The sequence below is a fragment of the Tenrec ecaudatus genome, chromosome 6 (assembly GCF_050624435.1).
Source record: "Tenrec ecaudatus isolate mTenEca1 chromosome 6, mTenEca1.hap1, whole genome shotgun sequence".
In the NCBI taxonomy this organism is placed as follows: Eukaryota; Metazoa; Chordata; class Mammalia; order Afrosoricida; family Tenrecidae; genus Tenrec; species Tenrec ecaudatus.
In genome coordinates this window covers 80930235-80953892 of record NC_134535.1, presented here as the reverse complement: position 1 = coordinate 80953892, position 23658 = coordinate 80930235, and the positions used below count along the sequence as shown (strand labels likewise).

At 51.7% G+C, this 23658-nt stretch overlaps 1 protein-coding gene across 1 annotated transcript; it reads right to left on the bottom strand.

The window, feature by feature from the left end:
• Window positions 1-12377: 12377 nt before the first annotated feature.
• KRT3 (keratin 3) lies at window positions 12378-18160 on the bottom strand. Its single transcript, XM_075552938.1, has 9 exons — window positions 17540-18160; window positions 16229-16449; window positions 15615-15675; window positions 15174-15269; window positions 14700-14864; window positions 14111-14236; window positions 13599-13819; window positions 13208-13242; window positions 12378-12673 (listed from the first exon to the last, which is right to left on the bottom strand). Exons 1-9 carry the CDS (start codon window positions 18158-18160, stop codon window positions 12378-12380), a joined length of 1842 nt encoding a protein of 613 aa, XP_075409053.1.
• Window positions 18161-23658: the final 5498 nt, after the last annotated feature.

Below are 23658 nucleotides of genomic sequence, written 5' to 3'. Positions count from 1 at the left end.
CGCACCCACAAACAAGAAGGGAAAGAAAGTGGGGATCCGCCAGCTGGCTCATCGGTCTAGGTTAGGTCTAACCCTGGAAGGAAATGAAGAACACTGCCCCCAGATCAAAGCTGGGGAGACAGAGCCTAAGACCCCACTCATCTGAAGATGGGAGGATGGGTGATCTTCCCCCATCCGTCATCACCTGTTGAGTTTTCCTACAACAAGCTACAATTGTCCCGTCATGCTACTGCACGAAATACACAAAGCTGTCTATCTGTCAGTACCCCTCTCGGGCTGAGTCTTCAGCATCTAGCACATGCAAAGCACACCATGAGTGTGTGCTAACTGACGGAGGACCGGTGTCTAAGAGTACGAATATCTGCATGGAGGTCTGAGTCTGATCCTGGCGCTCCAGAATGGAATCTCCAGGAGAGAAGACTGAGCACCCAGAGTTTTCATAAGTCTTCCAGGTCGTCTTTGTGCTTCTGAAAGTTGAAGAATTCTGGATGCAGATGATGGGTGTTCCACCTGGGCCCAGGTATGGGAGGTGAGAGGGTAGCAGAGGATCCTTGATAGTAGAATGAGTAAAGGGAAAAGTGACTGCTTGAACTGACAAAAGTTCAACCATCCTCCACCCCCAGGCCAAACCCACCTCCATCCCCGATCACAGCACACAAGGCAAGAGTGAATTCCCAGATCATTTCCCACGTGTGGACTTTCACAGACTAGGATGGGAGCCGATGGGATTGGTCCTTAACTCCTTGTGAAATGGGTATTGGGCATAGCTCCAGAAGTCCAGTCAAAGAGATAGCAAGCACTTTGTCTCTCTGCGATGGCCTTGGACAAGCCAGTCAGGGGGCTGAGGGTTGGTTTGAATGACCTTGAAGAATCTCAAATCACCTAGGATTTCACAGCTAATTCTCAATGCTTCAGACGTCCAGTTGTCTAGAACCAATCTACCTGATTAAATTCACTGCCATCGAGTCAATGCTGACTCACAGCGACCCTCCTGGTGGGTTTCCAAGACTGTAACTCTTTTTTTATAATCATTTTATTGGGGGCTTCTACAAATTCTTATCACAATCCATACATCCATCCATTGGGTCAGGCACATTTGTACATTTGTTGCCATCATCATTCTCAAAACCTGTTCTTTCTACTTGAACCCTTGGTATCAGCTCCTCATTTTTCTCCCAAGGAGCAGCTTGCTGTTTCAGACAGATGACCTTGCAGTTAACAGCCCAGCACATGATACACTATGCCACCAGAGATCCTGGTTAGAATCCCAATTCACTAAGTATTGGACCTTGAATAAGTGACTTATAGTTTCCTCAACTGTAAAGCGGGGTAATGGTAGCAGGTGTCTTGCGGGGCTTGTTGCAACATTAATAAAGTTAAATAAGGGTAAAATGCTTGCAGCAGGGTTTAATGCCTAGTAAGCACTGCATGTTTGGCTTCAGTTCATACTCCGTTGGAGGATTTGGGGCAAGGGAAAGGCTAAGTCTGGCCCTGGCTATTCTCAGGATAATTTCATGCACCAAAGGATGCTGGGGAAAGGAAGCCAACGATGAGTGGAGACTGCAGAAAGCTGCTGTGGGTTAGAGGACGGTCTCTGTAGGGATGGCGTCAGGTTGGGTGACCGTCGGCCAGGACTGGCGAAGTCTGAGTTCTTTTCTAGCAATCCCTTCCTACCTCTGTCTGGTGGTACACCTCACAAGAGAGCCAGACACACTGCAAATGAACGTCCTTTGAAAATGATGAAGCCTACATAGCAGTCAGGGTGCTGTGGTCTCACAGAAAGCCTGCAATCATACAAGTTCAGAAGCCCTGGGTCCTAGTCCCACCTCCCCCTCTCACCTTGTGATGGCCTTGGGCAACGCACCCTCCCTCCCCCCCCCCCCCGGCTCTGTGAAAATCAGCGTTCTACCTGACTTGCGGGGTGATTTTGAGGTCTAAATACAGAGGGTCCACTCACCTATGTTTGGATTTCTTTTTTCATGAGCATGACCCACGTGTCATGCATGCACAAAGGTGAGCCTGGGTTTGGGTTATTCCCTAAGACATCGATTCAGCCCTTCAGCTCGTTGATTGAATGCCAGTCCTTCCTGGTAAGGTCTTTACTCATGTTCTCTGCAATTCCTCTCAAGGCAGAAGATCAAACGTGAAGAAAGCCAAGCTAGCTCACCTGAAGCCCCAGGTGAGCGCACAGAGCAAACAAGGACAGGCATCAGTGTCTCCCTCCCCCCCACACCCCCACACCTTCCCCTCCCTTGGCTCCAGTGCTAAGGCCGCTCCTCCCTGGCATGTGCTCAAGCAGAGGGATGGAGGGATGGCAGGGACAGATCACAGAAGCATGGTCTGGGGCTGCGTTTCCCTAATCCACGGCTCCTGAAACTGCCAGAGCAGCGGTTTATTTAGCAGGTCAGGGTTGTTTTCTCAGCAGTTGACTGGAGATCCTGGAACGATCCAGATCTGCCATCCTCGGCAATATTTCTTTTCTCTGCGACAGAAACCTTCAAAGCAGCGGCGTCCAAATGAGCCGCCTGCTGCCACCCATTTGGGCTCTAATCCTTCCCCAGACTTTTCGTGTCTAAGTCGACAGGTGACTGAGCACCCTGGATCCTCATCCTATAAAGTAGGGGACATTGTCAACAAGCAGAGCAATTTCCTCAAACCAAATTGCTCCCTGGTATTTAAAGTGCGGCGAGAATACAGGTGAGTTGCCTATAATCCGAGGGGAGGAATGAATCACTAGATAGCAATCACCTCTGGGCCAAAGACACCCCTCTCTCCTCAGGAGCTGCTGAAGAGGAGGGGGTGACCATGACTGGGGCTGCTCCTGGATACCTGTGTAATCCCAGGTCCAAAGTCAGGATCGGCTTTCATTCTCAAAGCAAGCCAAATGAATAGTCACTTGGGGTATGCTGTCCCGGACTAAGAATTAAGCACTCTTTTCTCCGTTTTGGCCATGTGAAAGCAAAAACCCACCACTGTTGAAATAAGTGGTCAGCAGTTCTAAACCACCAATCGTTCCATGAGAGGAAGACAGGACTTGCTACTCCCATGAGGAATTGCTATCTCAGAAACCCGCAGGGGCAGTTCTTTGTACCTGTGCCACAGGGTCATTAGGAGTCAGAATGGACTCAATGCTGGGTTTTGGGGGTTTTGAGGTTGAAATAAACTTCAACTGTGAATGATAAAACTCTGCTATTACATAGGGTGAGCTTTCTTTACAGGTAAAGCTTGATAAAGACGTAAACAACTAAGTACGGTTGATTAAGTCCCTTTGTTACAGAGTCTTGGCTGCTAGCAAGCACAATTTATTCTGATTCTGGTCATGTCTCTAGATTTGAAGAGTTATTAAAATACTCGTCAAATCCCCAAAATAATCGTAGTTATTCATTAACTGCTATACCATTAATTCTGACTCCTGGCAACCCACGTATTACAGAGTAGAACCACTCCCCAGTTTTCTTGCCCCTAATCTTTACCAAAGCAGATGAGCAGCCTTCAGCCAATCAAATCACACCATCCCAGAAGGGGATGGGGGAGGAGTCCATCTGGACATCTACAGAAACCACCTGTGAAATGTGATGGATAAGCCTGCCTTGAAACAGCAAATTTTGTTACGGAAAACAGTTTAAACTCAGAGGAATTCCTCTTTGCCATCAGAGAGAAGCCCCATCATTATTAAGCTGTCACCGTGGGCCACCTCTCTGGCTTCTTGCTCCCACTGGAGATTAGAATTCTCCAGGGCTGATGGTGGGTCTGCCGATGCTCAGTGGGGCCTCAGTCACAGAACCGTCCCCTGTGACTGCATGAGTTTCAGCCTCCTTAAGCCTGCAGAGGATTGCTGGCACCATGTTCCAGGACGGGTCCGAGAGAGAGCCCAGACAACTGAGAATTGCTCAGAAGGCCCCCATCTGGCAGCAGAGTACCATGCTTGCCTCTGGATCTGAAGCCCGGATCTGCCACTTTCCATCTCGATGGGAGGGGGAAATGACTCTATCTAGCTAAGCCCCAGCTTCCTCATCAGGAAAATGAGGATAATTGCTACCTGTCTCATATGGTAGAGGTGAGGATTAAATGAGATGACATGTGCAAGATGCCCGGCACATGACGGATGCCAGTAAGCACCTAACAACAGCTAGCTGTCCGTCACGATGTTTTGAGCAAGGTCAGGACAGTCTTGACGCATAAGCGTCTACCCTTTTCCAACACTGCATCAACTCCTGAAGTTCACAGTGTCTACCATGGGTCAGGCACTGTGTGGGCATAGGGGGGAGCACAGAGATGGATGCCAGGAGGCTTCGAAGAGTTCATGGCCTGTTTGAACGAAAAGGTAAGAAAAGTTTCCCATGAATGCTTTGAATCCCCCTCACACACGGTACATCCATCCCTCTGCACCCCTTTCATTCTAGTGGGGCAAGCAAGGGAAGATGCTGAGACTGGACAGTTTAGTATTGCCTGAAAAAGCTACCAAGACAAACCAAAGAACCCCGGTAACTTACTGGGCTCTGCACTTGACTGCTAACCACAAGATCAGCAGTTCAAGACCCCCAGCCTGCTCCGTGTGAGAAAAATGAGGTTTTCTATTATTCCTGCAAGGAGTTCCCATCTCAGATGCCCGCAGGGGCAGATCTACTCTGTCCTGTAGAGTGGCTGTGAGTCGGAATGAACTTAATGGCAGGGGGGTTGTTTTGCCAGTGTCACCATCTGGATGGAAGCCCAGAGCCACGGAGCTGCCCGGGAAAGCTCTCGGGGGAAGTGGTGCCCAAAGCGGTGGTTGAAGGTGGATGGGCAGCACTGGCAAAGAGAACAGATCACCCAAGGTGCAGAGGCATAAGGCAGCCCAAGACTGACTGCACACACCACGTGGGTCCCGAGCACAGCCTGAGAAGGACCCAATAAGGCCACCCTCCTCACCTGGCTTGTTGCCTATGACTGGGGTCAACAGCCAAAGGCATTTCCATGGTGTGCCAAGCAAATAGCTGCACGCTCAGCAGGGTCCACCCTCAGCTCGGCTGTAAAGATGATCACTGCAGGGGCGGGTTCATTCCTCGCGAGAGGGGTGGATAAGGTGGCAGCTTTCATTGATGGAGCAATGTGGGGATGGAGCAATTGATGGAGCAATGTGTGTGGGGGCGGGGTGGCCTGTGCGTTATGGGGTGTTTAGTACCATCCTTAGCCTCTGCCTACTAGGTGCCATTCACTCCAAAACCCAACTCACTGCCACTGAGTCGATGCTGACTCATAAGGACCTTCTAGGACAGAGTAGAAGCGCCCCTGTGAGTTTCTGACACTGTAACTGTTAACGGGAGTAGAGTCCCTGCTTTCTCCTGTGCAGTGGCCGGTGGTTTTCAACAGTTAACTTTATGGTTAGTAGCCTGATGCATACCACTACATCACCAGGCCATTTGTGACCATCAAAAATGTGCCCATATGATTGTCCCCAAAGAGAGCCACTGTCTTTATGCCATCCTCTAATGCCCCATCTTCACCAAGGGCTGGTGGAGCGGTCCCCTTTCCGTCACGTCGTCATGGATGCCACAAGTCCCGCCATGTTCTCACCACCTCTTACACCGATGGTTCCCTAGGAGAACGGAGCCCGAGCTGCAGGGGGTGGTGGCATGAGCTTGACTGCAAGCGGAGCGGAGCTGTGCGCTGTGCCGTCTTGGTGGGGAACACCGAAGAAAGAGGTGAACAGAGCCGCGTTGTTGGAACGTGAGTGAGTTTCTGTGGGTGATCTCCTCCGCACTTCAAGGAGCCCACGTTTCTGGTCTTGGTCAGCAGAGAGAGAATGGACTCCGGCCAAGCTGCTGAGAGGGCAGACAGAAGAGGCGGCCCAAACCCCAAAGGTGAGATATCAGGGGATTGGCTAACAAAACCTCACCCAAAACGAGGCAGCACAGGAAACGGTCATATCGAGATTTACCTACATGTTAGAAACAAAACTTTATATGCAAACACGGGGCATCCGCAGTCAGGTCTGGATGAGCGACAGGCAGATGCTGACTTGCTTTGCGATGCTTGTGGAAAACAATCTTGTTAGTAGATGTGGTGTCATCACGGTGGTTGGCGTGTGCTCTGGGCGATGAATGTGTCCTGGAGCCCCTGGATAGTGCAAACGACTGTGGGGCGGGTCTGTTCACTGAAAGCTTTGAATCCACCCCTCACCCCCACCCCCACCCCCGAGGCATAGTCTAAGAAGGGACGGTCACTCTCCTTCCGAGACACCAGCCACTGAAAACTCAACAGAGTCCAGCTCTACTCTGACACACCTGGAGTCACCATGCGTTGAATTGGCTGGGTTTTTAATGACTATTATATTCTAGGTGGTTTATGTGTGTTATAGTCTTGGCTACTACCTCAGGTGAGGCCATAGAATCCCATTTGACCAACGAAAGAAAGGAGGTGCAAAGAGATTGGATTGGAAAAGAAAAAAATCTATAGCCAACCAATCCGAAATGAGGTGCAAACACTTTTAGGGGTACATGAAGCCTGTCCACGGGGTCGGCAGACATGAATAAGTTTAAGGAGTGCAATTTCAAGAGCCTCATCCTTCACATGGACTCTTTCCCACAGTTGAGTCTCTGAAGAAGCTGCCCGCCATCACCTTCCTCTCCCATATTTGTCCTGCTGTCGCTTTGCAAGGGACAGTAGTTGCATGGGTAGTGATAGAGGTCCTCAAAGCCCCTGAGATACCATCTAAGGTGCAACTATTGGTCTCCCTCCATCCAGGGGAAAGAAGAGTGATGGAAATGGAAATACATGCAGAAACCATTAGTCAAGTGGACAAATGGACCATGAAATGGACATCCGTTTCCACAACCCTACGGCTGAAGAACAAGATGGTACCCGGCTACCATCACCAACAACTCTGAAAGGGGTCACATTAGAAGTTCCTGGATTGAGTGGGAGAAAAATGTGGAACGAAACTCAAGCTCACCAAAAAAAAGACCAGGTGGACTGGTTGGAAAGAGACTGGCAGGACCCTCAAGACTATGGCCCTTTGTCTGGAAGTAAACCCACCCTGTGGTTGAGCAATGAACCATTTAAGACCCAAAGGGCAGCATTTACCCAACGACCAAGTTCTGATGGTAGGAAAGGAGGACCAGACAGGAAGCAGGGAGGGATGGGAGTAAGCAGGGAGGGATGGGGTCGCAATGGATGAGTAGAAACAAAGTGTTTCAGCTGATGGGCTACTCATGAATCCCCCTGTGGGCAAACAACCTGTCTTAGAGAATAGGAAACAGGTGGACACCAACACCAATCTGCTCCCTACTCAACAAAGCAAAGCAAAAATTCTAGTCAAGAAATTGAACACAAGCTAGCAGAGTAAGCAGAGATGGAGAAAGATAGATCAAAGACGGGGGTGGAGCACACTAAGGAACCAGGAAGCAGAAGGTAAAGAGATTAGGGCTGTCTCCCCCCACCCACCCAACCTCGCCCCCACCCTAGCCAACAGAGGCAGAAAACCTGCTGAGAGCCGATGCTCTCAATCTGGACATGAAAAACCAAGGTCACTTCCATCAAGTCAGTGCTGGCTCATCACAACCCACGGTGGGTTTCCAAGGCTGTAACTGTTTACAGGAGTGGAAAGCCCAGTCATCCTCCCACGGAGTTGCTGGTGTTTTGAACTGCTGACCACGTCGATGGCAGCCCAACGCTTAACCACTACCCTACCACGGCTCCTTCAATAGGGCTTTCTAAACTGCGAGAAAATAACTCGCTGTGCTTGCTAAAGCCAACCACTGTGGCATTTCTGTTCTAGCAGCACTGGATCACTACAGCAGAATTCGGCCGCAGCAGAAGGGCGTGCTGTTCGAAGCGAAAATGTGAAAGCACTTTCAGAACTGAGTAGTGGGTAGGAGCGTTTTAAGGTGCCATGAGGAGCCTGGTGGCATGGAGCTTGTGCAGAGGGCTGCAATCGGAAAGGCCGCATGTTGGCACCACCAGCCCCTCCTCGGGAGAAAGACGGGGCTTTCTTCTCCCAGTTACAGTTTCAGTCTCGGAAATTCACTGGGGCAGTTCTGCTCTGTCCTACAGGACCCCTCGGAGCTGGCCTCGCCTCAATGGCAGTGAGTTGGATTTTCTCTTTTTCGGTACCTTGAACAATGTGTTGGTAGAATTATGCTCTGAATTTAGAGGTCTGGCGTTCCAAATAAATGAGTTTGTGAAAGAAAAAGGAAACAATGACCAGTTAAACGCAAGAAAGTGAACCCAGTGCGGCAACTTCAGAGCACTTGGGAAAACAACGCAGCCTGTCACCGACAACTGCTTCGAGGTGACAGGAAAATGAGGAGCACGGGGAACCCCCAGCCCAGGGATCATGCCCGAGAGGTGCTCTGTTGTGTCTAAGACGTTGTCATAGCTTTGCCCGCAGCTCCACCACGTTCATGAATCAATGTGCAGCAAAGAACAGCTACTAAGATCCTCTGTCAAACCTACAGACCAAGGGGGAGCCGGTGACAGGGTCTACATATAGCCTCCTCCCTGGGGGACGGACAGCAGAAACGTGGGTGAGGGGAGTGGGTAAGATATGACAAAATAATACTAATTTATCAATTATCAAAGGTTCATGAGGGAGAGGGGTAGCGGGGAGGGAGGGGGGAAATAAGGAGCTGATACCAAGGGCTCAAGCAGAAAGCAAATGTTTTGAGAATGATGATGGCAACAGATGTGCAATGTGCTTGACACGATGGATGGATGTATGGATTGTGATAAGAGTTGTACAAGCCCCCAATAAAATGATTTTTTTAATCTACATACACGGGAGTAACTCCCCCCCCCCATTTTTTCTTTCAAAGCTATATGTGTAATTTTATTACAAAACAACCCTGTCACCTTTAAAGTACTCTCCATGACACTTAGTGCACTTTCCACATCTGAAATTCCACTCCTGGAAACGTTTTTCAAGCTCATCTGTGTGGATGGCTGGCCCACCTCCCTGGTTGATTTTCTTCACCTCGCCCGCGGTGTCAAGTCGCTGCCTTTCATGTTCCTCTTCATTCGAGGAAACAAGAAGAACTCCGTCAGGTGGAGGGAGGTCAGGTGAGTCAGGTGCGTGGAGCAAAAAGTGAGGCACACTGTTTGATGCCCAACACTGGCTCACTGAGGTGGCTGCATGAGCAGGTAAAGTGTCGTGGTGGCAAAACCAGTCCACCGTCTGCCACAGACCAGGCCTTGTTTGTCACATACACTGTTACGCAATCTTTTCAGAACCTCGAAATTAGAAAGCTTGATTCACAGTCTGACCTGGTGGCACGAACTCCAAATGCGTTTTAAGTGGACATTTTTGTCCGTTTGGGAAGTTGCTGGGTGTCCAGGATGAGGTTTGTCATCAATCAGCATTTCACCTATTTTGAAACAAGGACACCACGTGGACACTTGAGCGTTTCCTGTAGCGCTGTCCTTGTAAGCTGTGTTCACCATCACAGTGGTTTCCACGGCTCTTCCCTCCAACAGGAAACAAAATTTCACAGCCACACACTGTTTTCTTAAATCACCCGTCACAAAAAAACAAGGTTTGAGTAAAACTGCTTTTACGAAAGAATTCACTGTGAGCAGAGAGAAACTTCCTAGGCGACCCCACTGGGTGCACTGACTCAGAGCATGTTGCTCAATGCTCACCTAGTGGGAAAAACGCATACTCTGAAAGCTCTGCTCTACCCAGCACAATTCCGGTTTTAGGCGGGTACCTCCTCATATATTCCCAATCTCCCGCCCACACCTATTCACCCTGCATGTCTCCAAGATAATGTCCTTGCAGGATTGTGTCGGTTGCAGCATCTGCGTCGGTTGCCTGTAGCTCATACATTTCTCTTTCTGTCTTCCCCTGCCTCCATCCTGTTTTGCAGATGCTCTTATTATATACTGCCTTCCCCTTCACCCAAGTGAGCAAATGTCTCCCTTTTAGCCAGTAATTTACCTGCCCTTCCCCTCTCATCATGTTGCTATTATTGTTAGGGGCCGTAGAATTGGTTCCGACTTATAGCGACCCCTTATATTCAACAGAACGAAACACTGCCCGGGGCCTGCGCCATGCCCACAATGGTTACTGTGTGTGAGTCCATCCCTGCAGCCACTGTGTCCATCCATCTCATCTCCGGCTATCCACTTTTTCACCCACCCTGCATCTTTCGGAGCATGGTTGCCATCTCCAAGGACTGATCTCTCTTGATAACTGAACTCTCCTGGACCATCAAAGAATGTTCTTTTAGTGCCAGAACCTTTTCTTGATGTTCATAGTGGTAATCTCATATGATTTTTATGCTGTCATGACTGACTTAGTCCCCTCTGCATGATGTCCTCTAAGTTTCACCCATGTTATAGGGCATTTTCTAGATGCGCCATTCTTCTGTAATAGGGCATGCCATACCTGTGTGTGTGTGTGTGTGTGTGTGCACGCGCGCACGCACGCATCATGCATTGCTTATCCATCGGTGGGCACTTAGGTTGTTTCCTCTTCGTGCTGCTGTGGACGGGGCCATGATGAGCCAGGGTAAGCACACACCGAGTCATGCCACAGCTCTCATTTCTCTAGGGCACCCAGGAGTGGGGTTGCTGGGCAATATGGTCTTTCAACCTCTAATCTTTTAAGAGTGCACCCTGCTATTTTCCACCGTGGCTGCCTCATTGGACAGCTCCATCAGCAACGTCTCCGGGGCCCAGGCTCTTCACACCCTCCCTGCCACATGTTGTCTCTGACCTTCGTTATGAACACTGGGGTGAAAAGGGGATCGCATCGTTGTTTTGGGTTTTGTCTCTAGCTGTGGCTGTCTGGAGGGTCGATCCGAGACAGAAAGGCACTCGATGGCAGCTGGTGCTTGGCCATTAGGGGCTAATAATCTCGAACGTTTCTACGTAAGCTTGTTGGCAGGAAGGAACTCGTTTCTTGGTGTTTACATCCTGAGTGAAGCAGCGGCCCGATGGTGGACAGGCTCATTCCCGCAGGACTAACTTCTGATCTAGGTCAGGAGTGGAGGCCCCTACTCTTTCTTCATAGAGGCAGGCCAACTGGTTAAGATGCCTTCCTGCCCCTGAATGGGGCAACAGGCACCGAGTCCCTGCGCCACCAGAGACTCGTCGTACATGATCACAGGGAGACTGGCAGCTTTCTTTCGCTGCCAAATATGGACCTAGATCTTCCCCTACTGCATCTCTTTGACCTTCAGGTGCTGCCTGGGTTTGTCTATTTCACTCTGGTTCCCATCCTTGGAAATAGTTGGCTTTGGTCTAGGATGAGATTCCTGCTTCCCTGACCTGATTTAACCTGGTCTGCCCCAGTTTCCTAGTTGAAAGCCTGGGTGTCTTGGAGGTGCCCAAGGGGGGACATGCGCAGGAGGGTAGCAACTGCAGTCTCCGATGTGTGGGGAAAGGAAGAAGTGCTAAAGCATTCCCGCGTAGGCCTTTACACACCATCTAACCGTAGCACATCACAGCCCCTCTCTGGACTCGCCCTGGACTCCTTGAGCCTCAGTCTCATCCAGCCAAGACCTCTCGGCAGCCTTCCTGGGGCCGCCACAGAAGGTGCTTCCATGGTTCCTGCCCTGAGCTCCCCCTGATAACACTGGAGTCCAGGCTGCCTTCTGAGGGTCATTCGCTGCTCACCAGGAAGGGATGTCTGAGAGAAGGAGGTGTGGAGTGAGAGCTAACAGGAAGCTTTGTTATGGGACGCTTGGGGGGGGGGGAGGTTAGTGTGTCAGGGCCAAACCTGGAAATGGCTTTCAGGAATCCCTGCGTGTCTCTGGGTTCTAGCAGCTCACAACTTTGCAGGTGCTGCTGGTTGGTAGGGGTGGGTGGGGTGCCCCATGATGTCCAAGAGAAGGATCCGACCTCTAAGCTATTCCCGAAAGGGAAAGTGGGGAGGAGATGGATGCCTGAGTGCTCCAGTCATGCCCCCTGAGCACTGCGAAGCCACCCACCTCCTGCAGCGCCTCTGAGACCCCCAAGTCTCAGATGATGTGCGGATCTTGCCAGACAACAAGAGAGGGCCAAGGGCCGTTAGGGTGAGGGGGGAGGGAGACGAGGCAAGGAAACACACAGGCCTGCGGAGAAACAATGCGTTTTATTGGCAACAGAAGAGATGGGCAGAGAGGGCTGTATGTTATATACATCAGAACACTGGTGACCACTGGGGGTGGGGGGCAGACCCCAAGGGCAGCAGAAGTCAGCTGAGGGGTCCTGGACCACCCCAGACAAGGGCAAGAGCCAGGGAGACGAGAATGGGAAACTCCCTTGAACGGCCAAGGCCAGGGTCTGGATGGAGGAGTCAGAAGCCCCGACTGACCCCAAAGAGCCCTCCTCTGAGGGAGAAGCTGAGCAGGGAGGGAGGGGCGGGGAGAGCCTGCAGGGGACGCAGAGGGTGATGGAGACCCCACTAGGGGTGCTCTTTATCTGAACCGGCACTGGGAGGAGGAGGAGGAGGAAGAGAATTTAATGCTCTTGCCCCGGTTGCTGCCGGAGCTGAAGCCTCCGCCGCTGACTCCACAGAGACCCCCGGAGCCAGAGCCAAAACCGCTGCCGCCCCCGAATCCGCTGCCTCCTCCGAATCCGCTGCCGCCCCCGAATCCGCTGCCGCCTCCGAATCCGCTGCCACCCCCGAATCCGCTGCCTCCGTAGCCGCCGCCGTAGCCGCCGCCGAAGCCGCCGGCGGACGCTGAGGTCGTACTGCCGCTGCTGACCACGGCTGCAGAGCAGGGGACACGCCGCGGTCAGCTTTCTCAGCCCGGGAAACCAACCCACGGGGCTCTTCGACCCTGTCCCACCAGCGCTATGAGTCAGCATCGTGTTTGTCGTGTGTGTGTGTGTGTGTGTGTGTGTGTGTGTGTGTGTGTGTAGGATAATTGGGAGAGGAGCCAGGGCGCCCCGGACTGACCACTGCGAACTGTCCTGAGGTCATAAACTGCCCCCTCCTAGCTATCTAAATCATGAAGAGTGCTTCCACGTGGGGTCAGCTCTTGTCCATTGAATGGTAGAGTGCTCAGCCTGGGCTGGTTCCCCCACCCCCACCCCCACCCCCACTGGTGACAGGCTCCCCAAGCACTGTCTAGAGCTCTTAAGAAGGTCCCCAGCGCAGAACAATGGCCATCAGCTCTCTCCCTGACCAGGAGACCCTTTCTACTGTCCTTAGAAAACATGGTTCTCTCAGTCGCTACCGCCCTGTCACTGCACACCCCTCTGAGGCTGGCCTCCCGGGGTCCAGAGAGCCTTGGCTACTTACACATGCTCACAGCACTCTGGCACTCTCCAGATATCCTGGGGGAGAAAGCAAGAAAAAATCGGAGCTCCATCACCAAACCCAGGAGCGAATGAACCAGCCGCCCGCGCTGAATTCGGAAGCCTGGCAAGACAGTGCCCTTTGTGCCCGGCCCACCCCTTGTGTGGGCAATAACACAGAGCCACTGAGCAAACACTGGTGGCAGATACCCTTTAGCTCTCTGCGAAGGAAGTCAGTTGGTAAAGGCCAGCGCTTTCCTGCAAGGCCCATGGCAAGGGGGGACCTCTCTTTAGACAGCAGTCTCCATTGACTTGGCCTCTCAGAATCAAGCCCTTGGCATTTGACCTTGGGCCTGTGGAGACCCACTGGTCTGTGGAGAGATTGGTTGACCCACCTGCACTCCTCGCCCTCCAGCAGCGCCCTGTAGGTGGCGATCTCCACGTCCAGGGCCAGCTTGACGTTCATCAGCTCCTGGTAGTCGCGCAGCAGCCGGGCCAGGTCATCCTTGGCCTTCTGCAGGGCGTCCTGCAGGTCCTGGAGCTTGGCATTGGCGTCCTTAAGGGCCAGCTCCCCACGCTGCTCGGCTTCCGCAATGGCTGCCTGGAGGTTAGCGTTCTGGGGAGGATAGGGAAAGAAGAGTCAGGGAGGACTGGGGTCTCTGAGTTTTAGATTGGATTGCCCCTTAGCAAGCATCTTAAAGTCAGGCAATACCTCCCCTTCCCTGGCTCCCCCATCCATGGAGCCATTTTCCCATGGACTCGCCAGTCATCTGGACTGTCTTGGTCCTGGAATAGGCAGGCGCTCCCGAGGAGGATCTCTTGGGGCTCCATACCAAGCTAGGATTCTGAGTACCCTGGCCCAGGCCCTCACTAGTCTTCCAGGCACCTGTGCCCAGCACCTTCCCACCTGCTTCTTGACGTTCTCGATCTCGGCCCGCAGCCTCTGGATCATCCTGTTGAGCTCCATGATCTCGCTCTTGGTGCTCTTGAGGTCGTCGCCGTGCCTGCCGGCCGTGGTCTGCAGCTCGCCCAGCTGGGGAACAGAGGGTATGGTGCTGAAGCAACCTCTCTGATTTTGCTTCTATATTCCCCACATCATACACACCCTGACCCTTCATGGGTATAGATAGCAACCACGTGGTCAGCTGACCCTGGATTGAGTTTCAGCATGGACACTTCTAAGGCAGCAGGGGAGGGCTCGCCCGCGTGTGTGGCTGTGGGAAGACTCTCTCCTTGGATAGCCCCTGAGAAGAACCTGGTGCCATGATTTAGCCTGATTAGAAGCAACACCAGGTGGCCTGGCATGGGACCGGGAAGTCACCTCTCCACAGGGGCTCAGACTTTCTGTAACTCAACATCTATGAGAAGGGGGTGTCCACAGTGTGGCACCAAGAAGTGTATACTCACTGGCCACTGACGCCTTCCCACTCAGCAGCCCCCCAGGGCGCAGCCTCCCTGAAATCTTCCACGAATCCTCTGAGATGCCTAGGACTCACCTTGGTCTGGTACAGGGCTTCAGCCTCAGCCTTGCTCCTTTGAGCGATGTCTTCATACTGGGCCTTGACCTCGGCGATGATGCTGTCCAGGTCCAGGCAGCGGTTGTTGTCCATGGACAGCACCACGGACGTGTCGCTGATGTGGCTCTGCATCTGAGACAGCTCCTGCCAAGACAAGGAGGTGGGGAGGGGAGGCGTTGCTTACTCTCAAAGTCTCTTACAAGTACTCCAAGGTCCCATTCACTGGTTCTTAGCTCTCAATGTGCATCTGGCCCACCACTAGCTCCCAACCACTCAGGAAACTCCCCGTCCTCAGCCCATCCTGTGGGACCTGTGTCTGAGTCTAAGTTGGAAGACTATTCAAGTTATTCTAGTCCAAGGTCTAAGGTACCAAAGTACCTCTGTCTAAAGTTTGCAAACATCTTGCCCTCCGCCTCTCCCCCTGCTGTCTACAGAAGCAGGAAACATCCTCACCGCATCATACAGGGTCTTCAAGAAGTTGATCTCATCCAACAGGCCATCCACCTTGGCCTGAAGGTCCACTTTGGTCATGTAAGCAGCATCCACATCCTGAGAGAAAGACAGGCACATAAAAGCCTGACTCCGTCAAGGACTGGACAGCAAACTGCTAACTGCAGCACAAGAAAACTCAGGGAGGACCACCCAAAGCTGGTCTGCACCAGGCGACGGCACGCTCATCGCCTGGGGCTGGCTTGCGGTCAATGTGGCTCAAACACTAACAGCAAGTGAACTGATTCCTTCGGGGACACTTCCAGACTCAGATGTCCTCGGCTTGTGTTTCTTCCTCCAACTGCCTGAAGTGGACAGTGCCCTGGCGCCAAGTAAGAGCAGATTCCCCAGCTCAGCTGAAAACCTATGACCACAAGCCTCGGGGATCTCACACACCACCCTTACCTTCTTCAGGGTTACAAATTCATTCTCGGCTGTGGTCCGTTTGTTGATTTCATCCTCATATCTGTCAGAGTAAACAAGAAATCGCCCAGTCAGGGCTTTAAAGGGGGTCCTAAATACCACTGTCCTTTGAACCCCTGACATGCATCTCTTCTAGCCTTCTGCAGAGGAACACCTTCTCTTTTCTATCTCCCTGTTGGTTGGGACCAGCCCCCCGTTTCTCCAGCAGAGCCATGGTTGGAGCACTGAAGGTGCTGTGTCAGGAGAGATACCTTGGTACCAGGTGGGTCAGGACAGCTGGTCACCAGATCATAACTTGCCCCAGAAGCACTCAAATCCTACAAGCAGGATTTCCCACCCCCTCTCCCCACCCCTGACTTGGCTCATAACTTGAAACCCATCCCTTTGATGACAATCTTATTTGAAAAGGACTGTACTTGAAGAAGGGAGGTGAGGACAGACTTCATGACCCAAAACATCCCCCCATGAAGACAAGGAGGGAAACAATTGCCTAAATAACACCACTGCCCCGCCGTCAGCTGAGAGACACTGAGAGCCGAGCCGCTGAGACAGAGTGGCTGGCCCAGGCCATCTTCCCACTACTACCCATCGCTCACTTCTTCCTGAAGTCCTCTACCAGGTCCTGCATGTTCCTCAGCTCCGAGTCTAAGCGACCTCTCTCCCCAACGATGCCATCGTGGTGGGCCCGGAGGGAGCTGATGTAACTTTCAAAAAAGGGATCGAGATTGTTGGTGCCTGTGACGGAATTTGTGCCTTGCTGCTGGAGGAGGGTCCATTTGGTCTCCAAGACCTTGTTCTGTTGCTCCAAGAACCGCACCTGCAACATCAGGCAATGCTTGTGACCGGAGCAGGGGAAGGGTCTTCGCTCAGGTGGAACTGGGTGTCTCCGTATCTCCTGCAGACCCCACCCCCACACCGACACAAAGGTACGTTCTCGAAAAGACGTAGAAATGAGCTCCTGCTGTAACCAGAGTGATTATGGTCGGACCGTTGTATTAGCCAGGGCACTAAGGAGGCAGCGTGGTGTGGAACGTGGCCGGAGGAGGCCAGGTGGGTGAGAGAACTGCATGGAGGTCCTGCCTGGAAGCAGGGGGCTTCTTTAAAATGGCCACCTCCAAGTGCCTGCAGATTTTGTGACTGAAGCTCAACTCCCAGCTCAGAGCACTCTGCAAAAAGCATCATGGCCATCTAAGCCGGACTGAAACTCCAGCCCGTCAGAGGGTGTGACTCACGGGGAGCTGATACTGGTCACAGTGGAACAGTCAGCACAACGACATGCGCTCGAGCCTCCTGACACCTCCCCTGGCCAAAGGACGGCCACCAAACTCCTCTTTTCCCAAGAAGGTTCACAAAAGGTACAAAGCGAGCTGCCAACTTCTCCCCCCCACCACCCCACCCCACCCTTGGGACGAAAGTTCCTCTTAAACCTCTTGAATCCCTTCTGCCAGGCACCAGCCTCCTTTGGCTGGCACAGCTCCAGGTAGGAGAGAAGGCTGCCTGGGAAACCACAGAGGGAAGCTCGTGGTTGACAAGTTCATGGCTACCCAGTTCTCACTCAGACCCTTCCCTGCCAGTGGCTGTGGTCCTGGGGCCCTGACTTCATCTCAGCTGAGAGAGGCGCGCTTGGCCAGCACAGACCTGGATAAAGTGACAGGTGACCTGAGAAGACACTCAGACACCCGGGGACTGGTGGGTGCTCAGTTCCAAAGACTTGATCACTGTCTTTTTCCACCCTGCCTCCTCCACTCACTCATACGTGTGAACAAATCCAGAAGCCCTGACTACCTTCCCAGGCCTCAGAGTTCTACTGACGTTTTTGCTCCTGTCCCCCCAGGACTGATCCTAAACATTGTGTCTAAATAGCAAATGCACAGCCTAAAACAGGAGCCTAGGAGAGCCCTCATTACCTTGTCGATGAAGGAGGCAAACTTGTTGTTGAGGGTCTTGATCTGCTCCCGCTCCTGGGTCTTGACTTGCCCGATCTGGGGGTCAATTTCCACATTGAGGGGCTGCAGGAGGCTCTGGTTGACAGTCACTTCTTGGATTCCTCCAGGAAAGCCACCAGGGCCAAACCCACCAGGACCACCAAACCCACCAGGACCACCAAACCCACCAGCTCCTCCAAACCCACCAGCTCCTCCAAACCCGCCAGCTCCTCCAAACCCACCAGCTCCTCCAAAGCCACCTCCTACTCCTCTGCCACCACCAAAACCACCTCCATAGCCACCTCCATAGCCACCACCATAGCCACCACCATAGCCACCTCCACAGATGCTACGTCCTCCACCAAAGCCACCAGCCCGGGAGCCACCAGCTGCGACACTCATGCAGATGCTCTTGTTGCCACCCAGGTTGTAGAGGCTGTGGCTTCCAAAGCCACCGCCTCCACTCCGGGACCCACAGGCCCCTCCGCTGGCTCCCCCAGAGCGGGCCACGCAGCTCATCCTGCTGCTGCCAGAGACCACGGCGGAGCGGCCAGAAAAGCCCTGGCTACGGCCCCCCGATGTCTTGCAGACTTGTCTGTTCATGGTGAGAGAGCTTGGTGAAGAGAGACGTGCAAGAGCAAAGTGGGACAAGGAGAGGAGAGTGAAGGGAACTAGCAACTCCTGCAGCACAACTCCTTTATATACACCTGAGGAGGTTGTTGGGCTCAAAGGGAAGCGAGATAATTAATCCCGCATATTCATGGGTTGGGTTTGCCTCCAAGGCAATAGTTTATTCCAGGCTACCAAACACACCTTGAAAATAATCTGAAACGGTAAAAGTGCTAAGGTGGCAGGCTTACCTGTCGGGGGGCGGTGCCTGGCTGTGCGCCATGCTTGGGCATGGCTACCTCCTGGCTTTGTCTGACGGGACCAGAAGGCTAGCTCACCCACGTCATGTGCCCTGGCACCTGCCAGACAGAGCTGGAAGGTAGGATGTCTGAGCTCTGGTTCTCTTGTTGGTAGGGACAGTGAACCCCCACCCCCTCAAAAGAATCGAGGACAGTGTCTCAATGAATGCCATGGGTAACAAGAAGAAGGGCTGGTACAATTGACTCCACAGGAGGCTCTGGAGTCCCCACTACATGCCCAGCTCTGTGCTAGGCTTAGGGACAAAGTAATGATGTCCCCTTCTCCAGAGCTATCACAAATCTGCCTCCAGGTTTCTCCCTCAGCCCCAAGGAAGGTTGGCGTCAATCCACCTAGACGAGACGGTGGTACAATAGAGCTTCCCAAGTCTGTGCTTGTTTCGGGGGCCAGGGGGGAAAGGCAGACATGATATACCGACATATCTGAAGACTTCTCTGAGACTTCTTTTCTTTTTAGTCCCCACATCTTGGCATTTCTGTGATTTTTGCCAAGTCCCAGGGCACAAGAAACTCAACCATCCATTCAACGCAGAAGGCAACAAATATTTCCCAATGTCCTAATTGGTCCCAGAGACACAAAGAGAACATGCAGGGACTTTGGGGGTGGGGAAGCCATCCCCGATGGTGCGGGTGTGCTCCAGGGTGCCCTGTGGTCTCGGATCTCCAGAACTCTTACCCCAGGAGACCAGAGGTGGCAGAACCAGCAGACTGCTAAATACAGCTGTCTCTGCACCTGCAAGACTTCCCCTGCCTTGCAGTTTACAGAGGCCTGGGGACTGGGCTCGCATTGTGTGAGAGGAACTTTCTTGTACAGCTCTGGAGCCTCCCTAGCCAGTTTCTTTTCTTTTCTTTCTTTTTAAAAAAATTATAATAGTTTTATTGACATATCTTACACAATCCAATATATCCATTCACATACAATTTTGATGTTCAATCCCATTGAGTGGAGTTATACAATCATCAATGCTATCAGCTCCCTGTTCTCCCTCCCCTCTTTCCCCAACCCCTCTCTTCCCACACCCTCAGGGAACCATTACTCTTGTTACTGTTTCTGCAGGGTTATAGCTCTCGACTTCCATGTACCAAACAATCTTAACCATACAGTGAACATACGCAAATATAACATCATTAATGAGGTTAAACAAATAACAGCCTTAAGAGTAAGGAAGGAAATATTTTAAAATTAGAGGATAATTATGTGGCTTATCAATGGCACACCACACCCTGGATTTATCATCTTTCCCATGTAGCCCTTCTGAGAGGGACTGTCTATTACCTTGCAGGTGAGTTTGGGGTCTCTATTGCAACCGTGCCCCTTCTCATTGAGTTGGTTGTATAGTTTTGAACTTCTGATACCTCTTCCTGTCAATGCCTCAAGGTCACACAGGCTGGTGTGCTTCTTCCATGTGAGCTTTGTTGCTTCCCAGTTAGATGGCCACTTGTTTAATTGCAAGCCTTTAAGACCCCGGATGCTATACCTTTTAATAACTGGGCACCATCAACTTTCTTCACTCATTTGTTTATGCACCAATTTTGTCTTCAGCGATTGTGTCAGGAAGGTGAGTATCATACAATGTCACATTAGAACAAACCATTCTTGTACTGGGCTAGCCAGTTTATTAGCTCTCCGGATAGGTCTTTTTTTCTCTCTGCTGCATGTTAGACCCTGCCAGGGTGTGAGCTGTGTGGCCTTCGCAGGATCCTCCTCGGAATCAGGGTTTCTTCAAGGTCACCAAGCATGGCTGGTGAGAGGCTCAAGTGCAAAGGATGTGAAATCTTCAGTGAGTGACCTAGCTTTTGCATGTCTTTCTATCCCCTCTCTGTCGTCCCCAAGCTTTGCAGTATCTCCTCCCTCTCCTGGGATGAGATCATCAAGTATGGGAACTTATGGTCTGTTTAGCATCTCCCCTCCCTCGGTTCTTTGAGCATTGCCTTGGTAGTCATAAATGGGTTCTCTTAAAGGTTGGCTAGTGAATTCGATGAAGGAACCCAGCAATGAACGGATGCATGAACTCAAACCAAACTCACTGCCATCGAGTCGATGGTGGACTCATAAAGACCCTGAAGGGCAGGCTGGAGGTGCCCCTGTGAGCTTCCATGGCTGCAATTCTGAAAGGAAGTAGAAAGCCCCATCGGCCTCCCATTGATGAGTGATGTAACCCTTGGTGCTGGATTACACCCGGATAAAATGGAACACTGGTTCAAACCCCATTACTGGAGGTAGACAAGCTACTCGCGATCATTTTAACATGAAAACCCAGCTTTCCTTAAATTTAGGGAAATGTATATGCGATGCAAAGGCCCAGTGGGAAAATGTTGGAAGGTGACTCGGCATGTGAGGTCACACAATCTGCTTGTTCCCTCCCCAGTGTTGGGATGGCTCTCTAGCATCTCTGACTTACGTCCCTAACCTTTCACAGCTGCTGCCCACGCTGCATGGGACCCAGGAGTGGTCACGCACCAGCATCTGCCCTCGCTTTGCTCCCTCAGAGGACCCAGGACTTTGGGAGTTAACCAAACGCAGCTGGATCAGACCCTCCCCATGACTCACCATGGCCGAGGCTGCTGAAATTCTCCATGCTTCAGCATGGTTGTAACCATCACGGGTGGCCCATCAGCTCTGCCCTATGGATCTCCCAGCAGAACAAAGGAAACCTATGTATGTATTCTAAGCAAGTAACAGAAATGAGGGCATCCATATTTTTCTTCTAATGTGTAAAAGGATGCACCTTGGAGCCAGACAGGTGCAGCTTTTAAACCTCATCTCTGTCACTGCACATCCATCATCAAGCTGTGGAACCTCTCAGTATCTCCGTTTTCTCATGTACAGTAGATCCTCGCTCCTGAGTTGTTGCCATGCCAACCAGACACCCAGCACATGATAAGGGTTCCGCCAATGTTCACAATTCTTTTCAGCTTTTTTTTAGACTCGTAGTGAGGACTGCACCCTGAGAATGTCTTCTTGAAGAAGAACCCCCCCACCACCAATTTTATTTGAATGATGCAGCCATGTGCAAATGATCCCAAGAGACTCCAGGGGAAATGTCAGCACAGCTCCAAGAGTCAGGAGAGAAATCCATGGACAAGCACAAGACGTGTCTACTGAGCATGGACCCTGCCCATCATCGAGTAGTCAAGCCAAGCAGAGTGGTTTTTAAGAAGCTCAGAATCTAGGGAAGCCAACTAATACAAGGTCATGTAAAGTGCTGCTTAGTCCCTGCAGACGAGGGCCCCAATAGGATGTGGTCCAGTGTGGTCAGGTCAGTAGACCCCAGGGCCAGTGTGCATCAACAGGCTCTCTGTCCATGGTATCGCCGTGTATGTCACAGTAGAACTGCACACTGTGGGGTTGTCAATGACTGTTGTGGGGATGGGGGAGTGGATTTCTGGGCCTTTCCTGCAAAACATAATATATATTATACTATACAATGTATATAATCTGTAATAACAAAGGACTACCTAGTTATTACTATATAAGATGTAATAGGATACATTAAGAAAATAATATATTACATAATAGCTAAGCGGAGTAAATAGCATATTATAAAATGTAATAGCTACGTCGTACTTAGTTATTTTTAGTGTCGTCAGAGTGCGAAGTATCCAAAAGGCAGTAAAAAGGTGGAAAGTTGCCGAAAAGCTTCATGAGGAGACAGGAGCTGGACAGGATGTGAACACACAGAGTGAAAGCTATTCTGGCCTAGGTGGCCATGAGCCAAGGCTCAGCACTGAAAATAATTTGGGCTCAGAGAGTGGAGATTGTCGTGGGCGCTTGTCAATTGCACCCAACCAACACCTTTAAACACCTTCCCTCCATCTCGGTAATCCATAGTCCCCGCTGTGAGCCCAGAAAACATATCCCCAGATTCCTTTGCAGCTAGAGTCCAGAAATATGAGGTAGGGATTTCCGATGAGATGGTGGCAGGTTAAGGGTTAGCCACGGATAGGGGAGCTGCTCTTTCTAGCGAACGCAGTGATGGGGACATGCAGTTCTTTGTGGGCTGTGGTGGCATTCTGCCATCTAGCCCCAAGCACCGTGCGCACAAGCAGTAGCAACCAGAGCTGTCGCGGGCATGGATCTAGGCAGCCGGCAGACCTCCCCGTGCACAGCAGTCGTGTCCCCTTAGTCAACTATTTCCAGCTTGCATTGGGGAGAATGGCTTCTGAGCTTTGCCAGTGTGAGCCCTGCCCAGTGCAGTGATGAGAGAGGCCTGGCTGGAGCAGAGAGGGATTATGGAAGGAGCCTCTGGGAAAATGAGTAAGAACAGGATGGAGGGCTTGCCTTTTGGGTTACAAAGAAATGAGGCTACTGCCTAGTCCCATGTGGGGCCTGAAGTCTGGAGCGATAGCCCTGAGAATTCTTGAACCCATAGTGAACTACAACACTTTATTGCACCCACTAGGGGGATACCAGCCATTCCAGAACCCCCAGATCCTGTGCGGAACTTATCATTTCTTGAAGGGAACGAAGCTGGCAGAGAAGCTTTGAAAGAAAGTCACCATTGTCCTCAGCTAGTCCTAGGACTGGACCTCCCCAGCGACCCTGGGAAGAGGAGGAAGAAGGGTGGACCCCACGCTAAGGTAAGGGTCATGGTAACAGAGAAGGCACGGCCTGGGAACAGAGAACAAAGCAGGGACTGGGAGTGCATTAGTAGGTGTGAACTGTCAGGTCTGGTGAGGGTCCTGAGCAATGGAAGTGATGGAAAAGGCATAAGCCATTGGTAAATTGAAGATCCTGATGGTCAGGTCCAACCTCCTGAACTTGAGGGCCCCAGTCAATATTTTGAGAAAACAGGGTTGACTTAAACTTACCCCCAATGCTAGGATTAGCTGAAGCGTATTTTCTAAGTATCCTAAGTGCTTTCTCCATAAGTGGGGCTTGGGGAGGGGAGGGGGTGTGATGAGTCACTGAATTGCAATGTATCCCATCAGAGTCTCATAGGATGCTGCAGTCAGGAGATTACCCAGCCCACACCTCCCCCTGGAGGCAGACACCCACCTGGCATTTTCTACTCTCCGGGATCCCCGGGCAAGGCGATTCATCAAATCTTCTGACTTGCCCAGGCCAGCAAGGCGCCACCCTGGCATGACGAGACCATCCTGGATCTAGCTACAGTGCCTCTGCACCCGTGGAAGCCTGACTTCTCAACTTCAAAAGAAAATGTTAAATCCGGT